At 43.7% G+C, this 19,098-nt stretch overlaps 1 protein-coding gene across 14 annotated transcripts in view; it reads right to left on the reverse strand.

The window, feature by feature from the left end:
• The window catches only part of BBS4 (Bardet-Biedl syndrome 4), a 96,532-nt gene that overhangs the window by 69,011 nt on the left and 8,423 nt on the right, over window positions 1-19,098 (reverse strand). For 12 of the 14 annotated variants that reach the window (XM_050968278.1, XM_050968272.1, XM_050968277.1 and 9 more), the window contains one exon: window positions 14,506-14,557. The exons of the other annotated variants lie outside the window; for them this stretch is intronic. In XM_050968278.1, coding sequence (XP_050824235.1) covers window positions 14,506-14,557 — 52 coding nt within the window. The remainder of the gene's footprint in view (window positions 1-14,505; window positions 14,558-19,098) is intronic. 14 annotated transcript variants of the gene reach the window in all.

Raw genomic sequence — 19,098 nt, forward strand, 5'->3', positions numbered from 1 at the left:
TAGGGACGGTTCCGGTACCAATTAGTGTACAAGTAGATTTAAACTACAGTTTTAAGACATTTTTACATTACATGCTTCTTATATTCCCATTAAATTTATCCGCAACAGCTAGTTCCTACTATTCGGTGTTATTATTTACACATAGGACACTGGATCCTAGTGTGTTTATCTCTGATAAACCTGTTTCATCACTTGTTTTAAACATAGTGCAGTAACTTGCTTCATCTCAATGATGGAGAATACATTAAGATAGAACGAACTTCAGTTCCAGCACTAGTGGCCCAATGAGGTGTTTTGATTAGCTGCCATGTAAGCTGTATAGAACAGAAGCAAAATTTATCTAATGATAATGATTCGCAGGACCTGAAATATCAAAACACTGTTTATTCTAAAGAAACAAACCAATACCCAAGGCATATAAATAAAATTAGGCCCCAATTCAAAGCAAAGCCATTCAGCAAAGTTTAGCCTATGCTTAGTGTTTTGCTGAACTGGGGACTTAGTGAATGTCCAGGTCCCTACCTGTGGTGTTTGGAAACATCGTAATGTTAGTTAAGGATGCTAAGTAAAATCCAGAAGTTACCAATTTCCTGAATCTAAAGGGTTAATATAGTTATTTCTCTCTCTACATTTTTGAGTGCTGGATTTTTTTTTTTATTGGAGTCCTTGCGAAAAAAGGATGTTGAGAGAGGCCTAAATTGTGATTCCCTGCTGTGATGAGCATGGTATAAATGCCTAGCTAGCTAGATTTTATTGCATCGTTTCAGATTGAAACTCCCCTACATTGCTATGTCCATGCAACTTGCCTCCACCCTGCAACACCATATGCTACTCCTTTAGTAGCAATTATACAAGACTTAGTTCTAGATTATAATACTTAGTACATTATATAGCATCCTAAATCTACAGTATCAAAGTGCTTTGCTAGCATTAGTGCAACCCTACTTCATTTTTGTGTGGTAACTAAATATTAGACCTGTTCTGTAGATGGGGAAAATGAGAGGTGAAGTGATTTGCCCAAGGACACAGGAAATCAGAAGCAGAATTAGGAACAGAAGCAAATCCCCTGTTCTAACCACTAGATAACACTTCCATAAAATAACAGAAGGGCTAGGATTTGGGGGAACACTTTCAGCTTTTATATCCACTGCTTCCTTGAAATTCATGAGAGAAGATCGTCACTTAGAAAATGATCTACAGGAGTCCATTTTGAGGAAGCACAGCCCAAAATACAGCATTCTGGGCTATATAAGTGGCATTTTGGGCTGTATAAGTGGGGGCATTGCCAGCAGATCAAGGGAAGTGATCATTTCCCTCTATTCGACATTGGTGAGGCCTCATCTGGAGTACTATGTCCAGTTTTGGGCCCCACACTACAAGAAGGATGTGGAAAAATTGGAGAGAGTCCAGTGGACGGCAACAAAAATGATTAGGGGGCTGGAGCACATGACTTATGAGGAGAGGCTGAGGGAACTGGGATTGTTTAGTCAGCAGAAGAGAAGAATGAGGGGGGATTTGATAGCTGCTTTTAACTACCTGAAAGGGGGTTCCAAAGAGGATGGATCTAGACTGTTCTCAGTGGTACCAGATGACAGAACGAGGAGTAATGGTCTCAAGTTGCAGTGAGGGAGGTTTAGGTTGGATATTAGGAAAAACTTTTTCACCAGGAGGGTGGTGAAGCACTGGAATGGGTTACCTAGGGACAGGGCCGGCTCTAGCCATTTCGCCGTCCCAAGCACGGCGGCACGCCACGGGGGGGCGCTCTGCTGCTCGCCAGTCCTGCGGCTCCGGTGGATCGTCTGCGGGAGGTCCACCAGAGCTGCCTGCCGCCCTCCTGGCAACCGGCAGAGCGCCCCCCGCGGCATGCCGCCCCAAGCACGTGCTTGGCGTGCTGGGGCCTGGAGCCGGCCCTGCCTACGGAGGTGGTGGAATCTCCTTCCTTAGAGATTTTTAAGGTCAGGCTTGACAAAGCCCTGACTGGGATCATTTAGTTGGGAATTGTTCCTGCTTTGAGCAGGGGTTGGACTAGATGATCTCTTGAGGTCCCTTCCAACCCTGATATTCTATGATTCTAAGGAGGGTATCTATCCAACAACCTGCTTCTTTGTAATCCAACAGAAGTGTATGCTCAATATTCACTAACGTTACTGGACGTATACTCTATCTACTGCATTCAGAAACATATTCAGGTTTCCGTTTAAAGCTTTTCTACCCTACCGTAAATGCTATTGATATATATGAGCCAAAGCCTGGGTCAAATGTTGTATGATTCAAAATGTATTTAAAGTTAGTCCACGAACCTATCAGCCGTGACTAGACTAACAGAAGAGGCCAAACTTCATTTTCTAAATAACCTTTTTCATGACAAAAGGAAATAAATTGGAATTATGTTCCGTAAGACCAACAATACACACTGGGAAAAGTGCCTTTGCCTATATAGTATTATCGGTTACTGTAAAATGATTTGATTGGAGTGCTTGAGGAAAGGAAATTGGAAAGATGGGAGCCAGTCAATTTCAATTAAAACAAGTAAAGCATTTCAGAAAATAACTGATTAATTTAAAATGCAGTAGGGAGATTAAAATCCCTGCTCAGAAGGCTGATATTAACTCCAGCCTGATTCAAGGAGCAGAGCTCCCTTTATTCTATCACCATTTGTTTGGGAAAAATAAACAACACAGAGAGTTATAGATCTTGATGTGGCAACAAAGGGAACTGATTTTCAGAGCAACTCTCCCCATGGGGAATAAAGGACAAAATAATGAATGGTTTTAACTATTAACATGTCAGTTCCTGCATAATGGTTGCCACAGAACACTGCTCTCTGGTGTTCATTTCCCACCAGTCTCTTTAAGGTGAGATTTAGAGATTTCTAACCTGATTCCTGCATCACCTCCCAACCTGACAACCTGCCCCAGACCATTTATTTATACACTCTCAGAATGATCTCATCATTTCCTTTTTAGATTGAACTGTCTGTAAAAGGGACACTCTTTAATCTCAACCTTCAAGTCTTCAGCTGTCGAAGAGCCATGTGACAGGTTAGCCTTGACAGGCAGATAATTCAAACCACAATTCTTTCAGCACAGGGTAAATCTTTTGTGAAAGGAACCTAAAAGCAGGTTGGAAGATGTTGGTTCCAAGTTTCTTACTGCTCCTGTCTTGTAGCACAAGTTTGCAAAGACAGGAGCAAACTTTCAACTTTGCATCAAAATGAGAAAGCCATTGCATAAACACCAGGAGGAAGTCTCGGGATTCTAAAGATCTGTAGTAACAGTATTCTGTGGAGCCTTATCTAGGACAGTGGTTCTCAAACTGCCTGTTGCAACCCAGTACTGGGTTGTGGAACATAAGGCACTGGGTCACGGTGGCTCTGGCCAGCACTGCCAACTGGGCTGTTAAAAGTCCCATCGGCGGTGCTGCCTGCCTAAGGCAGGCTAGTCCCTACCTGTTCCAATATCGCGCGGTGCCTGGAAGCAGCCAGCAACAGATTCCTAGGCAGGGCGCCAAGGGGTTCCTTGCAATGCCCCCACCCCAAGCACCAGCTCCGCACTCCCTGGCCAATGGGAGCGGGAGTAGAGGAGCGGCGTTTGCAGGCAAGAGCCGTGCACAGCCACTTGCACACATCTATCCAGGAGCCGGACATGCTGTTGGCTGCTTCCGGGGCGCAGCACGGTCTGCAGTGGTAGGACAGGCAGGAAGCCTGCCTTAGCACCGCCGCTGAGTAGGAGCCACCTAAGGTCAGCCTGGGCCCCAATCCCCTGTCCCAGCCCTCAGCCCCACCCCAAACCCAGAGCACCTTCTTGCACACCAAACCCCTCATCCCCAGCCCCACCCCAGAGCCTGCACCCCCAGGCCAGAATCCTGACCCCCTCCCGCATCCCAAACCTCTGCCCCATCCCAGAGCCCCCTCCCACATCCTGAACCCCTCATTCCTGGCTGCAGCCCTCACCCTTGCACCCTAACCCTCTGCCCCAGTCCAGAGCCCCTCCCACACCCCAAACCCCTCATCCCCAGCTTCGTTGCATCATGGGCATCAACAATTTTCTTCAACAGGGTCGCCAGAAAAAAGTTTGAAAACCACTAATCTAGGACCAGGTCACTTGCACACTGTGTGTAGAAATAGCTAATTTATAACCAGCTTTTAAATTGTTTCACAAATATGATCCACAGTCAGGAAAGGAAGTTTAATAGCAGTCTTCTACCCAGCACAAACAAATGCAATCTTAGGATCTCAACTCAGCATAATAAATAATAATATTACTTAGCTCTTATGTTGAACTTTTCATAAGTAGATCTAGAAGGGGGAGATCCCCTTTTTACAGATGGGGAAAACTGAGGCACAGAAGGAAAAGGACTCATCAAAGGTGCCATAGCAAGACAGTGGCACAGATGGGACTAGAACCCCGGTTTCCTGAGTCGAAGCAATATTGCTTTTAGAAGGCATCAATAGTCAGATTGCATATACTGGTATATAAAAGTCTACACAGAGAAGACATTATTTCAGTTCTTCCTTTGTGGATCTTTAGTCCCAAATGGATGCAGCCAGCAACCATTACTGTGCAGGCAGAGGAGAGGGGATTGTGCTCTGAAACCCACTCCCAGCCTCTGCTCTTTTGGAGAAGCAGATTTGCTCAGCCAAGTTCTGCTCAGATACTAGTGCCTCGTTAAAAAAAGTGCAACGTTTCCTACAGTGCCTTTCCCTGAAACTTTCCAAGAACTGACGAGCGGCAGCCTTAAGTGGAAAAAAAAAAAAAAAAAGACTGGGTGGGACAGATGTCTACAAATTGGAGAAAGTTCAGAGGAGAGCAACAAAAATGATTAAAGGTCTAGTAAACATGATATAAAAGGAAAGATTGAAAAACAATCAGGTGTGTTTAGTCTGGAGAAGAGAAGAGCAAGAGGAGCATGATAACAGTTTTGAAGTATGTAAAAGGTTGTTATAAAGAGGAAGGTGATAAATTGTTCTCCTTACCACTGAGGACAGGACAAGTAGTAATGGGCTTAAATTCCAGCAAGGGAGATTTAGGTTAGACATTAAGAAAAGCTTCCTGACTATATGGGTAGTTAAGCACTACAACAAATTACCTAGGGAGGTTGTGGAATCTCTGTCACTTACGGTTTTTAAGAACAGATTTGACAAACACTAATACTTAGGGTTGGTCTACACTAAAGCCTTAAGTAACTTAGATCAGTGGCTCTCAAACTTTTTTACTGGTGACCCCTTTCACACAGCAAGCCTCTGAGGGTGACCTCCCTTATGAATTAAAATAACTTTTTATATATTTAACACCATTATAAATGCTGGAGGCAAAGTGGGGTTTGGGATAGAGGTTGACAGCTCGCAACCCCCTATGTAATAACCTCATGACCCCCTAAGGGGTCTTGACCCCCAGTTTGAGAACCCCTGACTTAGATCAACTTACACTGGTGTCTACACCGCACTGTCAACAGGAGATGCTCTCCTCATGACTTATCTTCTGTCTCTCAGGGAGGTGGAGTACAGATGTCAACAGGAGAGTGCTCTGCCATCGACTTAGGGTGTCTTCACCAGACCCGCTAAATCGACATCACTGCACCAATCACAGCAGTGCAGATTTAGCCATAAGTATAGACAAGCCTTCAGTCTTGCTTCAGTGCAGGGGGCTGGACTAGATGACTTGAATGAAAATACCTACTACAGTAGGGCTAGCTTAGGGCAACAGAGTAGAAAGTAAGCTCACTCCTCATGCCTGCAAAATACTTTCTCCATAATACAAAAGAATTCACATTCATTGAGGTGACGTGCCCAGGATGCAACATCTCAGCTACCACCACGTGATAAATCTAGTTATGTGATTACCATATCTGGTCAACTGAGAGAAAACTTTCCAATGTGCATTGTACTACTGTAAAGCCCAGAGGTGCTAAACCAAAATCAGGGCCCCAGTGTACCAAGTGCTGAACAAACAGCTGAAATTCCAAGGCCCTGATCCTGCAAGCATCTGTGTGCAGGCGGATACCAGAGCCCTACTGAAGTCAGGGAGGCTCCATGTGGGCACAGAAGTTCACTCAGCTAGAGCAGCTTGCGGGGCTGGGTCTGCAATTAACCAACTAACTGGTCTCTATCAATTTGTAGCTCTGCTTGTACTGATGTTGATTTGATTGAATTTTAATATCTAAAACAAGGAAAACTGACACAAGATAATGTTACCTTTTCAGGCTTGAGTATCTTGACAGTGCTCCTTTAAAACAAGCGCAAACACACCTCGTTATAGGGCAAAGCTTATGCAGATGTCTCTAGTCCCCTAATTTAAATCATCAACTCTTTAGTTGAATTAGAATAGGCTTCTTGGTTAATGCAGGAGCCTCATCAAGAGACTCTAGTAAAGTACTAGAATGAATCACTGAAAAGGAATATTGCTCTGCTCCTCCTCCCTCAACGCCTGTCTGTAAAAGTACACACCATATGCCACTCTCCCTTCCCATCCTTACCATCACACACACATACACACACACACACACACACAAACAGTACACACTGTTATGTCACTTCCCACTACAAATCTTGCTCTTGCCCTCATTTTCCAGAGATTAACAAACAGGCTGATCAAATAAGCTTTTGCTTACCATTCTAAAAGCAATGCAGGCAAACAGTATCTGGCAAACATGGAGCCTTCCAAAGCTTTCCCCTCAAATACTACCTCAGCCATGCCAGGTATTGCAGAGAGAATGCCCACCTTTAGTGCAAGGGACACTGCCATGATGAAAAAAAGAGGCACAGGCCTGATTCTCCTCTCCCAGCACCATACATTCTGCATAACTGCTGTGCAAAGGAGAACTAAACGAAAGGAGAATGTTCCTGTTCCTTGTTAGTTGTCACTTAGCCAAGCTACACGTATGTTGCTCTCGAGTCTTTCCTACCAAATCCATTGATCCAGCCCTCTAATCAGAGATGAGCAACAAAAGTAAAGTTCCCCCCATTTCTCAAGTCCTTTCTAACAATGTGGTGCCCAGAACTGAACACAATGTTTCAGGCAGGGTGGATAATGATCAATGATTAAAAACAAACAAACAAACAAACAAAAAAAACAGATTTTTTTTATTTAAATTGGATTTTTTTAATAAAATGGTTTTTGAGGAAAAACCTATCTTTGAGCTATAACGTATCTCATCATGGAATAGGGATTATAAATTCTAATTCTATAGTATGAGACAATATATTCATGTAATGGTTAAGAAAAGTTTTGTAAATTAGTTCCAATAATTCATGGATTATGGACCCAGTCTTATGGGGTTCCAAAGGCTTCTGTATAGATTATTTAGGTTAATCTTTCTATCTACCCAGTGCGACTCAGTGATCGGTATAGAAGATACCATCAGAGACGCTTAGTTATACAGTTCTCAAACTGTGGATTAGTGTCTCCAGAAAGAACATGCTTGTTAACAGCAAAAATATTTTTAAATAAATAAATAAATATATAGAGGTGAGAAATAACAGACCTCAACCTACTGTCCCTCTGCAAATTTGTGTACACAGAGTCAACCCCTTACCTCTCTCTAAAAGTGCAATGTTTCAAAAAGTTCAATGAATAGAAGATTGTTGGGGGCGGAATGATCTGGACAAGGAGAAGAAGTCTGGAGATAAATGTGAGAAGGGAGGGACAGGCAGTAGAAACAAAAATGAAACTGCTTGAACAGCATATTTCAGGAGTCTTGAGGTCTTTCTGAGTGTAGCTGTCATTGATTTGAGATCTACCATACCATTCTCTCACTAGATGGGAAAACCTATAATGGCAGCAGGACGTGAAAAGGACCCAGTTTGGAAATATTTTAATGAAGTTCCTCTACCTGTGGGTAAGACAGGCATGCGTGCAAAATGCAAACAGTGCAACAAAGGCCTTGGCTACACTCACACTTTACAGCGCTGCAACTGGGGTGTGAAAAAACACCCCCCTGAGCGCTGCAAGATACAGCGCTGTAAAGCGTCAGTGTAATCAAGGCAGCAGCGCTGGGAGCGCGGCTCCCAGCGCTGCACACTACACCCGTAAGGGATGTGGTTTACATGCAGCGCTGGGAGAGCTCTCTCCCAGCGCTGCTGCTCTGACTACACTCACACTTCAAAGCGCTGCCCCGGCAGCGCTCCCGCAGCGCTGCCGGGGCAGTGCTTTGAAATTCCAAATGTAGCCATACCCAAAGAAATGCAGTGCCTGGTTGCCTGAATGAAACATCATGAGAAGTGTTTCTTCTCAGGAGGAAGCTGCGTTGAAGATGATGATCCAGCATGTTCAGACATGTTCCCTTCTTCAGGTTGGTAAACTTTTTTATTTCATACTTCTTTCTTAAGGACTGCCTGTCTTTCTTCTGGACTATTCTTGACTTCTCATGTTTGAGCAAAAAATATAGTTGTTACTCTATGGTACTATCATTTTAGATACAGTCGTGATAAAAAATAAATAGTTGAAATAGGCAGATTTTCCTGTTACAATTTCACCTTTAAAGTAGTACTGAGTGTCAGTGAATGCAATGAGTAATACTAAATGAGCAATATAGTAATAATAATTAAATAACTGCATTGGCTTATTTTGTTTAGGAGAATCCATCCTCAACATAAAGGATTCTGAAGACTATCCACCTTCAAGATCACCATAATTTTCTATAGTTTCAGAGTTATCTGCCAATTATAGTGTTTCAGTCACATCGTGTATGTCACATAGCCACAGTATATCACCTGTAGCAAAAAGAACAAAAATCTCCATCACTCAGAAACAACCATAGATAAGTTTGTGATAAGAACCAGCACATTACAAAAAGAGGTAATTGATGAAAAAATTGCCCGGCTTGTTTATGCAACAAACTCTCCTTTACATATGACTGAGAACCCACACTTCATTAACATGGTTCAGTCATTAAGACCAGGATACAGTCCACCCAACAGAGCAGATGTCGCAGGCAAATTGCTGGATAAAATGTATAAAAGAGAAATTGAGCAGTGTGCAAAAGGTCTAGAGGATGAAATTGTTAACCTGAGTCTTGATGGGTGGAGCAATGTCCACAATGATCCTGTTGTATGTGGCAACAGGAGAAGGGAATGTCTTCCTTACAGAAACAATTGATACATCAGGAAATGCACACACAGCAGAATACTTACATGAAGTAGCAGTAGAAAAAGCTATAACAAACTGTGAAAAAAAATCAAACGTCTAGTACACAGCTTGGTCACAGACAAGGCTGCAGATGTAACCAAGATGAGAAGAAATTATTTAGAAGTGAGTCCCAAGCTAATAACATATAGTTGCAGTGCTCATTTGATGCACCTCCTAGCCAAAGACTTCGGTGTTCCAGAAATAAAGGCTAATGTTGTAGAAATTTAAAAATAGTTCTGTAAGAACCACTTTGCAGCAGCTGCTCTGAAAAAAGTGGGAGGAACCAAGCTAACTCTCCCACAAGACGATTGATGGAACTCAGTAGTGGACTGTTCTGAGCACTATATCAAAAACTGGCCTAATCTGATGACAGTTTGTGAACAAAATCACGAAAAAATAGATGACACTGTTACTGCCAAAGTTTTCAACATTGGGTTTAAGAGAAATGTTGAACACATGCTGAGTGCCCTGATGCCTCTTTCTGCAGTCTTGAACAAAATGCAGGGAAATAGCTGTTTTATTGCTGACACTGTTGAAATATGGAAGGAACTGAGTGAGATCTTAAAAAGAGAAAGATGCAATGACAGAGTTAAATTACAAACATTAAAAAAAAAAACAAAACGAATGGGGCAAGCACTATTTCCAGCTCATTTTCTTCCAAATATTCTCAATACTTGGAACCAGGGCCAAACCTTAACTGCTGAAGAAGAGGAGTTGGCTATGACATGGACATCCAGCAATCATCCCTCCCTAATGCCAACTATAATAAACTTCAGAGCTAAGGGTGAACCATTCAAGAAATCTATGTTTGCTGATGATGTTTTAAAGAAAGTCACGCCAGTGAACTGGTGGAAATCACTTAAGAGCTTGGATTCAGAGACTGTTGAAGTGATAATCTCACTTTTAACAGCAGTAGCTTCTTCTGTCAGTGGAGAAAGAATATTTTCTTCCTTTGGACTAATTCATTTCAAATTGAGAAATCGTTTGGGACCTGAAAAAAAGCAGGAAAGCTTGCTTTTCTTTTCCAGATTATGAAAAAACAGGAAAATGAAGGTGAAGATGACTGAGTTAGCTGCAGAAGCCATGATTTAAGTTTCTCATGTTGACCTGCTGGCATAGTCAATTTATTTTTTTTTTAATATTTCATTTAACTATTTTAGTTAATAACAATTTTAACAAAAACAAACCTGCTTTTAAAAAACTTGAAAGTTTAACTCAATTAAAAAATTCATATGCTTGTTTTGTTAAAATATTATACGTTTGCTGTTGAAGAAAAAAATCCAGAATACATAGCGTTGTTGTTTTAGTTAAATAAAACAATTTAAATGTCTGTCTGTTGATGTTCTTTTCCTAATACAGCATGGCAAGAAAATCCTCAAATATTAATGATTAACTGGTTGCGCTGGAGATAGCTCACCTACCAATGACTTCATAAATATTTGCTTCAATTACCTTTGGTAAATGAAATAACCAAACAACAATTCATTTTCTGATATAGCTGTAAAACTAATCTGAAATGTTTTCAGAATAAATCACTTTAAAAATGTATAGTGTGTACCTTCTAAAAATGAAACCTATACCTATCTCTGAGTTGTGAAGAATATGCATTAAGGTTATAACAACCAACAAGAATGCACTTTTATGTAAAGTTCATAGAATTAGTGTGGAGACACTTCAAGATTTTGGAGAGGTTTTCCCAAATTATTATTCAATAGCACATGGTCAGGGGGTTACACAGAACAAAAATCTCACCTGCCATAACGGTGGACCCATCAAGGAAGTCTTAACTGCTGGAGCTCATGTTTCCCCAAATGATTAACATAAATTCACACAAACAGATGCAAGACACCTGACTCTCGATTTAACAACTAAGCTAAAAACTAAGCTAATGCATGCCATCTTCAACCACAACCCACCTCCACTGGTGTGTTAGGTTGATGGCAACATTTTTTTTTTGGATTGTTAAATTTACAAATTATGAAGGAATGGATTAATATATCATAGCACTACAGGAAAGGGCCTTGAAGCAAAAGTTCAAGGGGCGGGATAGCTCAGTGGTTTGAGCATTGGCCTGCTAAACCCAGGGTTGTGAGTTCAATCCTTGAGGGGGCCATTTAGGGATCTGGGGCAAAAATCTGTCTGGGGATTGGTCCTGCTTTGAGCAGGGGGTTGGACTAGATGACCTCCTGAGGTCCCTTCCAACCTGACATTCTATGAAACTTCACATCAGATCTGTGGCCCTCTACAGTTGCTATTTATAGAGCACTGTAAGTCTACACCATGCTCTAGAAACAGAAAGACAATATCCCCACCCCCATATAATTCATACAAATATTACATAATGCATACACAAGACATTGCAAAACAACTCAGGCATGGGAGCATCACGGGAGAGGAGATCAGAGTAGGCGGCTTCACAGAAAAGGATGGATGTGAAGGACTAGGAAAGGACCAGAGCACACAGCAAGTGGGAGGATCAGCCTATCTAGGAAGACATGGGTCAGTCATTTCAGGATGATACAGCCATCATTTGCACCCCAGAACAGAACGCTGTCAGGGGAAAGACATTTTGGGGCTAAACTACTTTGACAGAGACCCTGCAGCTATAACAGTCTCTCCCTCTCAGCTCTACGTGAAAACTGGTATCTGCTGTACAGAGGCTTGGACTCAATGCACAGGTCAGCAACCTTAAGATCTGCGTTCTGTAACCATGAAGTAGCAGCTTTGGGATATGGCCTCATATCCTGTTCCACTGCTAGAATTCAGCTGACAGGATTTAACAGCCTTCTTTCATTTAGTTTAACCTCCCCCTCAGGAGAAACAAAATGGCTTCTCTGAACTCCTGAGCTCAGCCATGGCAGAATTCCAATACAACAAATTTCAGAGTAGCAGCCGTGTTACACTGTACCCACAAAAAGAACAAGAGTACTTGTGGCACCTGAGAGACTAACAAATTTATTTCAGCATGAGCTTTCGTGAGCTACAGCTCACTTCTTCAGATGCACAGAATGGAACACACAGACAGGACATATTTATACATACAGAGAACATGAAAAGATGGAAGTATGCATACCAACAGGAAGAGTCTAATCAATTGAGATGAGCTATCGTCAGCAGGGGAAAAAAAAAAAACTTTTGAAGTGATAATTAAGATGACCCATAGAAGGTGTGAGGAGAACTTAACATAGGGAAATAGATTCAATTAGTGTAATGACCCAGCCATTCCCAGTCTCTGTTAAGGCCTGAGTTAATTGTGTCTAATTTGCGTATTAATTTGAGTTCAGCAGTCTCTCTTTGGAGTCTGTTCTTGAAGTTTTTTTGTTGCAAAACTGCCACCTTCAAGTCTGTCACTGAGTGGTTAGAAAGGTTGAACTGTTCTCCCACTGGTTTTTGAATGTTATGATTCCTGATGTCAGATTTGTGTCCATGTATTCTTTTGAGAAGAGACTGTCCGGTTTGGCCAATGTACATGGCAGAGGGGCCATTGCTGGCACATGATGGCATATATTACGTTGGTAGACGTGCAGGTGAACAAACCCCTGATGACGTGGCTGATGTGATTAGGTCCTATGACAGTGTCACTTGAATCGATATGTGGACAGAGCTGGCATCGGGCTTTGTTGCAAGGATAGGCTCCAGGGTTAGTGTTTATGTTGTACGGTGTGCAGCTGCTGGTGAGTAATTGTTTCAGGTTGGGAGGCTGTCTATAAGCAAGGACTGGCCTGTCTCCCAGGATCTGTGAGAGTGAGGGATGATCTTTAAGGAAGAGCTTTGCCTTTAGAAGCCAGAGGTTATGACACATTATCCCGCTGTCATTAAGATGGCAAATAAGTGCCCATTTAGTACTCACATTGTATCTACACCCTTTAAATAGAGAGTCAAGGGAGAGGATGACAGTTAGCACTAAGGCTCTCTGCATCACAGGGCATTTAGAACTACATATTCCCACAGACAGGGAGGCAGAGTGTATGCCAAACATCAATAGCTGTGTTGGAAGCAAAGCTGAGTGCTCCCTGAATTGTCTTAAAAAGTGATTAAGGATATTTCCAGACCAAATTTGCTCAGTTTGCAAGTAAAAATAATAATAATCTATCTGGTAGCACCACAAACCCTCAGGGATCTGAGAGTCAAGCTGTATTTTTCCTCCCATTTCATATAGCATCACCAATAAGAGGCTCTGCAGGCCAAATTAGGCCTTACTTTTAAATCTGTGCAAACCCACTTAAATACCACAGCAAGTTTGAGGAGGGCAGTTACAAAAACAACTCTTTACCTCCAAACCAAGGAAATTTTATATGAAAAATCATTAAGCTTAATGAATCTGGAGTTCCACAATGGCATCTTTAGGGTAAAGTATCGCTTTAAAGAATCCAGGAATTTATAGAATAGATAATAAGCAAACCCATATTAATCAAGAGGAAAATGAAAACCAAAATTGCAGAACAGCCCAATAAGTATATATCTAATAAAACATACACCCGGGTGGCCAAACTGTGGCTCTTTTACAGTTAAAGTGCGGCTTGCAGTGCCCCCCACCCCCATTCTCCGTCTACCAGACTAGGAGGGGGGGGGAAGGGGAAGGTGCTGTGCATGCTCAGGGCTTCTGCCCTGCTGCAGGGTGGTGGGGCTTGGACTTCTGTCAGAGACAACTGGTGCCTGCTGGGCGGGGGCACAATTTAAAGGTTTGCCCCCCCAGAGACACCCCTCTCTTACCCTCAGCAGTTCTCCCTGCAACTCCCAGCTGTTTGCCGCTGCCTCTCCCCATGACTGCAGCTTCCAGCTTGCTAGCTCCAGCAGCTGCTGTGTGGGAGGGAGCCCAGTGGCACTGTGTGACCAAGTGTGGCCAGAAAATCCTGGCAAAAATCTGGGGGGGCCATGTGACCTCTTGTGTCACCTCTGGCTTCTGCCCAGCAGGAATGGGGGGTCTCAGGGCTTAAACCACACATGGAATGCCTGCTGGGGCTCAGGGTTTCAGCAAGAGCAGGGCTGAAGCCCTGAGCCCAAACAAGTGCCTCCCACGGGGCTGAAGCCTCAAGATCCACCTCCCTGCAGAATAGAAACCCCTAGCCCCATCACCCTGCCACAAGGCTGAAGCCCCAAGCAACTGGCAGGCACGCCCCAGCTCTTAAACTTCAGAAGGTCGGTAAGTTTGGCCACCACTGCCATACACAGTAGTGATTAAAGACCACATTGTGCAGTAAATGAGCATACTCGCTTTTCACCTCTGAAAACAAATGATTCATATACAGATTGGATCACAAGTGGGAGTAAGTTTAGTAGTGGACATGTGTGCTTCTCAGACAGGTTTACGCATTACAGAGCAATCTTGTTACGTTCTCCTACCTAAGTAATACTATTGTAAGCACATCCTTAAACAAACCTTTTCTTGGGCGGGGTTTCTGAGGTTCTGTAGCTATTGGGAATGGTGAAGCCTGAAATGATAGAAAAGGACAGCGTTAAAATGACAAGACTTCTTCAAGGAATTCCCCCAGAAAACCCCCCAAAAGGACAGCTGGCAAATGTCAAAGCACAAAGCAAAAACAGCAGTATCTCTGCTAAACAGAATCTACTGTACTAGCCAGATGCTAGTCATTCCTGTTGGAAGCTCAATCCAGATATTTGCTATTTGTGTAGATTAAGAAAAAACTCTGATCTTAATAAGTACAAGTGTTTTTATTGCTAGCTAACATCAATATAGTTAGTACGCCTACATTTATTAGGGTTTGGAAAGTGAGAATAACATGGGCATATTTTGCTTATTGAAAATGCAACCGTATAAAAAGCTCCTTAAAAATCAGAGGGAATGGCAGAAGTCCATCACACAAGAACACTAGCTGCCTACACAGTTAATTACAGCACTGTGGGTCTGAAGTGGTTCAGGAAAGGAGAATGGAAGATTCTCTGTAGTAGTGTAGTAATGAGTAGTCCCATGGGACTTGCTGGAACTACTCACACGAGCAAGGGTTTGCAGGATTTGGCCCTAAGGAAATGAGTCCTAATATTAACTGTGAGAGGCATTTGATTAACAGGGTGTTTCAAAAGGCTCTCTGTGCTGTTCTGAAGACATCACTGGTAGGGCCTGGTGCTGAAATAGGGTGGTCTAATTCTTGTACCCTAGCATACCACCTTTTCTGGATGAGGAAATGTAAGCTATGGAAACTACTCTGCTGTGATATGGTGGGGAGATCTATTAACCCCTTTTCTATTCTTGGCACTGGCAAACATAGGCGCCGACTCTGTGGGTGCTCTGGGGCTGGAGCACCCACAGGGAAAAATTAGTTGGTGCTCTGCACCAACCGGCAGCCAAACTCCCTTCACCCCCCGCCCCACCTCCTCCTCCTCCCCTGAGCACGCCACATCCCTGCTCCTTCACCTACCTCCCAGCGCTTCCCGCCCAGCCCCTTAGCATGCTTCGGGAGGGCAGGAGGAGTGGGAACATGGCATAATCAGGGAAGGAGGCAGAGCTGGGGCAGGGATTTGGGGAAGGAGTTGGTATATTGGCAGGGAGGGGGAGGAGTTGGGGTGCGGACTTTGGGGAAGGGGTTGGAATGGGGGCAGGGCCTCATGGAAGGGGTGGAGTGAGGATGGGGGCAGAGAAGGTGTCAAGCTCCTAGAGGAAAGAGGGGAAGTCTGCGCCTATGCTGCCAGATGGAGGATACATTCTTAGCATCCCTGGCCATTTAGAGACATCGACTCCCACTGCTTTTGATGCAAAGCTAATTGTGAAATTGCTGAGCATTAGTGAAGATGAGATCTTTTCTACAATGAGAGAATATACACTAGGATCATAGCAATGCACTGGAGCAGATTAAAGGAACACCTAGCCCAGACTTCTGCCTCTGACTGTGCCAAACGGTAAATGCTTCAGAGAAATGCCAGAGCGCTGCACACAAGACACCGACGTTTGATTCCAAACACGTCAAACTCTCAAGCAGAAGAGTGCTGCTTGTAGCAGACCTGACAGATATTTGTTGACAGCAAAGAGGAGAGTATTCATATAAAGATCACAAAAATCCTTTTGCTGTTCTTACATATGACTCTTACCATGGAGCTAAGGCAGACACTTAGGAAGTTAAGGCAGGCATTGACAAACGGGAAACATCCTTTAGACACAAAAAGCACAACTGACTCAAAGTAGGTTTCTACACTCAAAACATTGGGCAGATCTACTTCCTATGTGCATCTACAAAGTTGAGTTTGATTGCTTTTTTACTCCTGCAAGCCAATACAACTGAGCTAGATTCTATTCCATCTCATGCATCACCAACAGTTAAGGTTAAGACCAGCTTTCTGTTTAAAGCTCGACTCTAAGTGCTCTAAAATCTGCCTGGTTACTTTGATTGCTGTGAAATTATATGCATCTCATAGGGTCTCAGGGTTCTGTCAGTGATCGAATTTTGGAACCATTTGATCAAGAGGTTCTCAAGATATAGCCTCTGGAAAAAACCTGCTTTTCTTAAAGTTGATACATTCTGACAATTTGAAGTGTTGTTGTAGCCATGTTGGTTCCAAGATGTTAAAACGACAAGGTGGGTGAGGTAATAACTTTTATTGGACCAGCATCTGTTGGTGAGAGAGACAAGTTTTCCAGCTACACTGACCTCTTCGTCATTCTGGCAAGGTTTTTTGAACAACCCTAGAACAGCTGCCATAGGAATTAAACCAGGGCTGAGATCACACACCCTTCCCCCAATACAATGCCTGGCACCCACCGGCCTTTTGGTAGAAATCAAATTAAAACATTATTTGAAGAAGAATTTGCTGCTACAGTTTGGTGCATAACACACAGTTCTAAGGATCATGTGCATAATAGATCACTGGTTTTCAAACTGCGGGTCATGACCCAGTACTGGGTCGCAAAATGTAAGGCACTGGGTCACAGAGGTTCTGGTGAGCACTGCCGACCGGACTATTAAAAATCCCATTGGCGGTGCTGCCCGGCTAAGGCAGGCTAGGTCTTACCTGTTCTAACATCATGCTGCACCCCAGAAGGGGCCAGCAGCAGGTCCAACTCCTAGGCAGGGGGCGGCTACAAGGCTCTGCATCCTGTCCCTGTCCCGAGCACCAGGGTGAGAGCTGCGCAGAGCCATTTGCATGCCTCCGACTAGAAGCTGGACCTGCTGCTGGCCGCTTCTGGGGCACAGCATGGTCCGCGGTGCCAGCACAGGCGGGAAGCCTGGCTTGGCACCCCAACTGCACCTCTAACCGGGAGCCGCTCGAGGTAAGCCCGCACCCCAATCTCCTGTCCCTGCCCTGAGAACCCCCCAAACCTGGAGCCCCTTCCTGCAGCCCAAGCCCCTCATTCCCAGTCCCACCCCAGAGCCCCCTCCCACACCCTGAACCCCTTATTCCCGGCCCCACCCTGCAGCCCTCACCCCAACCCTCTGCCCCAGCCCTGAGCCCCTCCCACACCCCAAACGCCTCATCCCCAGCTCCATAGGGTGACGAGCATCAATTTTCTTCAACTGGGTCGCCAGAAAAGTTTGAAAACCACTGTAATAGATTACACTGTGCAGACATGGACAGAAGAATTAACAGAATGTGTAACCTTCAAAATTTCACACCACCAGGATAGCTCAAAAGATAAACAGTACTTCTTTGACTCTAACCCACACAGCCAGTGTCAGTTTGAACCCAATCTTAGGCAGAAATCTGGACATGGTCTCAGGGCATATTGCTTAAAATCTGTGCATCAGTGTTTGGAGGGTTTTTTGGTGGGAGAATGGGTGGAAAATGTAATAAAGTATTCTTGTAAAGTAAAATTAGATGTGCAAAGGCTTGTTTCCAGTGAAGGGCATTTTAGGGGGAAGAGGAGTGAGAGGGGTTTGGGGCTGCATCATGGAGAGGGGGATCAATAAATAGGGATGGGAGGTGAGAGGGATAGGGAGGTTCGGAGGAGGGACACTGGGAAGGGAGACTGGGGGAGAATAGATGCAGGCATGCCTGTTGGCCCCACATTCTCCCCTGGTATATATTCCAGGATATGGGGCCCCCCGTCCCTTTAGGGGATCTAAACCTTGTCTCCTTGATCCTTGTCTCCGCCTCCTCACCCCTACACACGTGAGCTGGCCTTCCTTCTCTGGTAGTCTCTGAGCTGCTCTCCCTGCAGTGGAATGCTTCTTCCACAGCAACTGGCAATAGCTAGGTCAATGGCAGACTTCTTCCATTGACCTAGCCATGTCTACACCAGGGGTCAGGTTCATTTAACTATGATGCTCAGAGGAGTGAATTTTTCACACTCCTGTTAACTGTAGCTATGTCAACCTAACTTGTAAATGTAGACCAGGCCTTAATCTAGAACAAATTTTAGCCACTTACAACACTGGAGATTGTGGGCAGCTCTTTTGTAAATCTCCCTTTGGCAACCCAGTGCCTAGCTGTGAAAATTTTATATGATCACATCTGCCTTGGGATGGCAGGTCTACAAATTGTTAATCATACACTCAGAAAAGACTTAAACAGAAGTATGGATATAAAAGTAGAAAACCTCCCTCTCTCTCTCTAAATTGACTAGCAACTCCTTCCACTTCCACAGTTCAGACTTTCAGTAATGCAAAAAAATCCAAACACCAGTCTTTCCTATTAGGCATTTTCTTATAGACTCACAAAGGTGGGTGAAGGAAGTTACTACTGTGGAGTGTCCTGCCACTTCCCAGGGTCCTGTACAAGATAATTCCCTAAAGTACATTTTCTACTGGTTTGGGGAGTCTAGACTTAAAATGTCTAAATCTCACGTTTATGTGTCATGTTACTACATCCCAGATAACAGTCACAGCACAGAATTAGCCACACCACACAATGTTATCCAATTTCATCCAAGATTGCTACATCTCTAGACTTCAGCACACTTGTTGGAAGTGCTGAATCCATTTAGACTGGAGTATGGACATTCTTCTCTTTTACACTGGAAGCAACTCAGTGGAGAACAAGAAATATTGCTGAAGCTCCGTGTCCCCAGTGAGATGATAAAACC

The sequence above is a fragment of the Gopherus flavomarginatus genome, chromosome 9, assembly GCF_025201925.1.
Source record: "Gopherus flavomarginatus isolate rGopFla2 chromosome 9, rGopFla2.mat.asm, whole genome shotgun sequence".
Lineage (NCBI taxonomy): Eukaryota > Metazoa > Chordata > Testudines > Testudinidae > Gopherus > Gopherus flavomarginatus.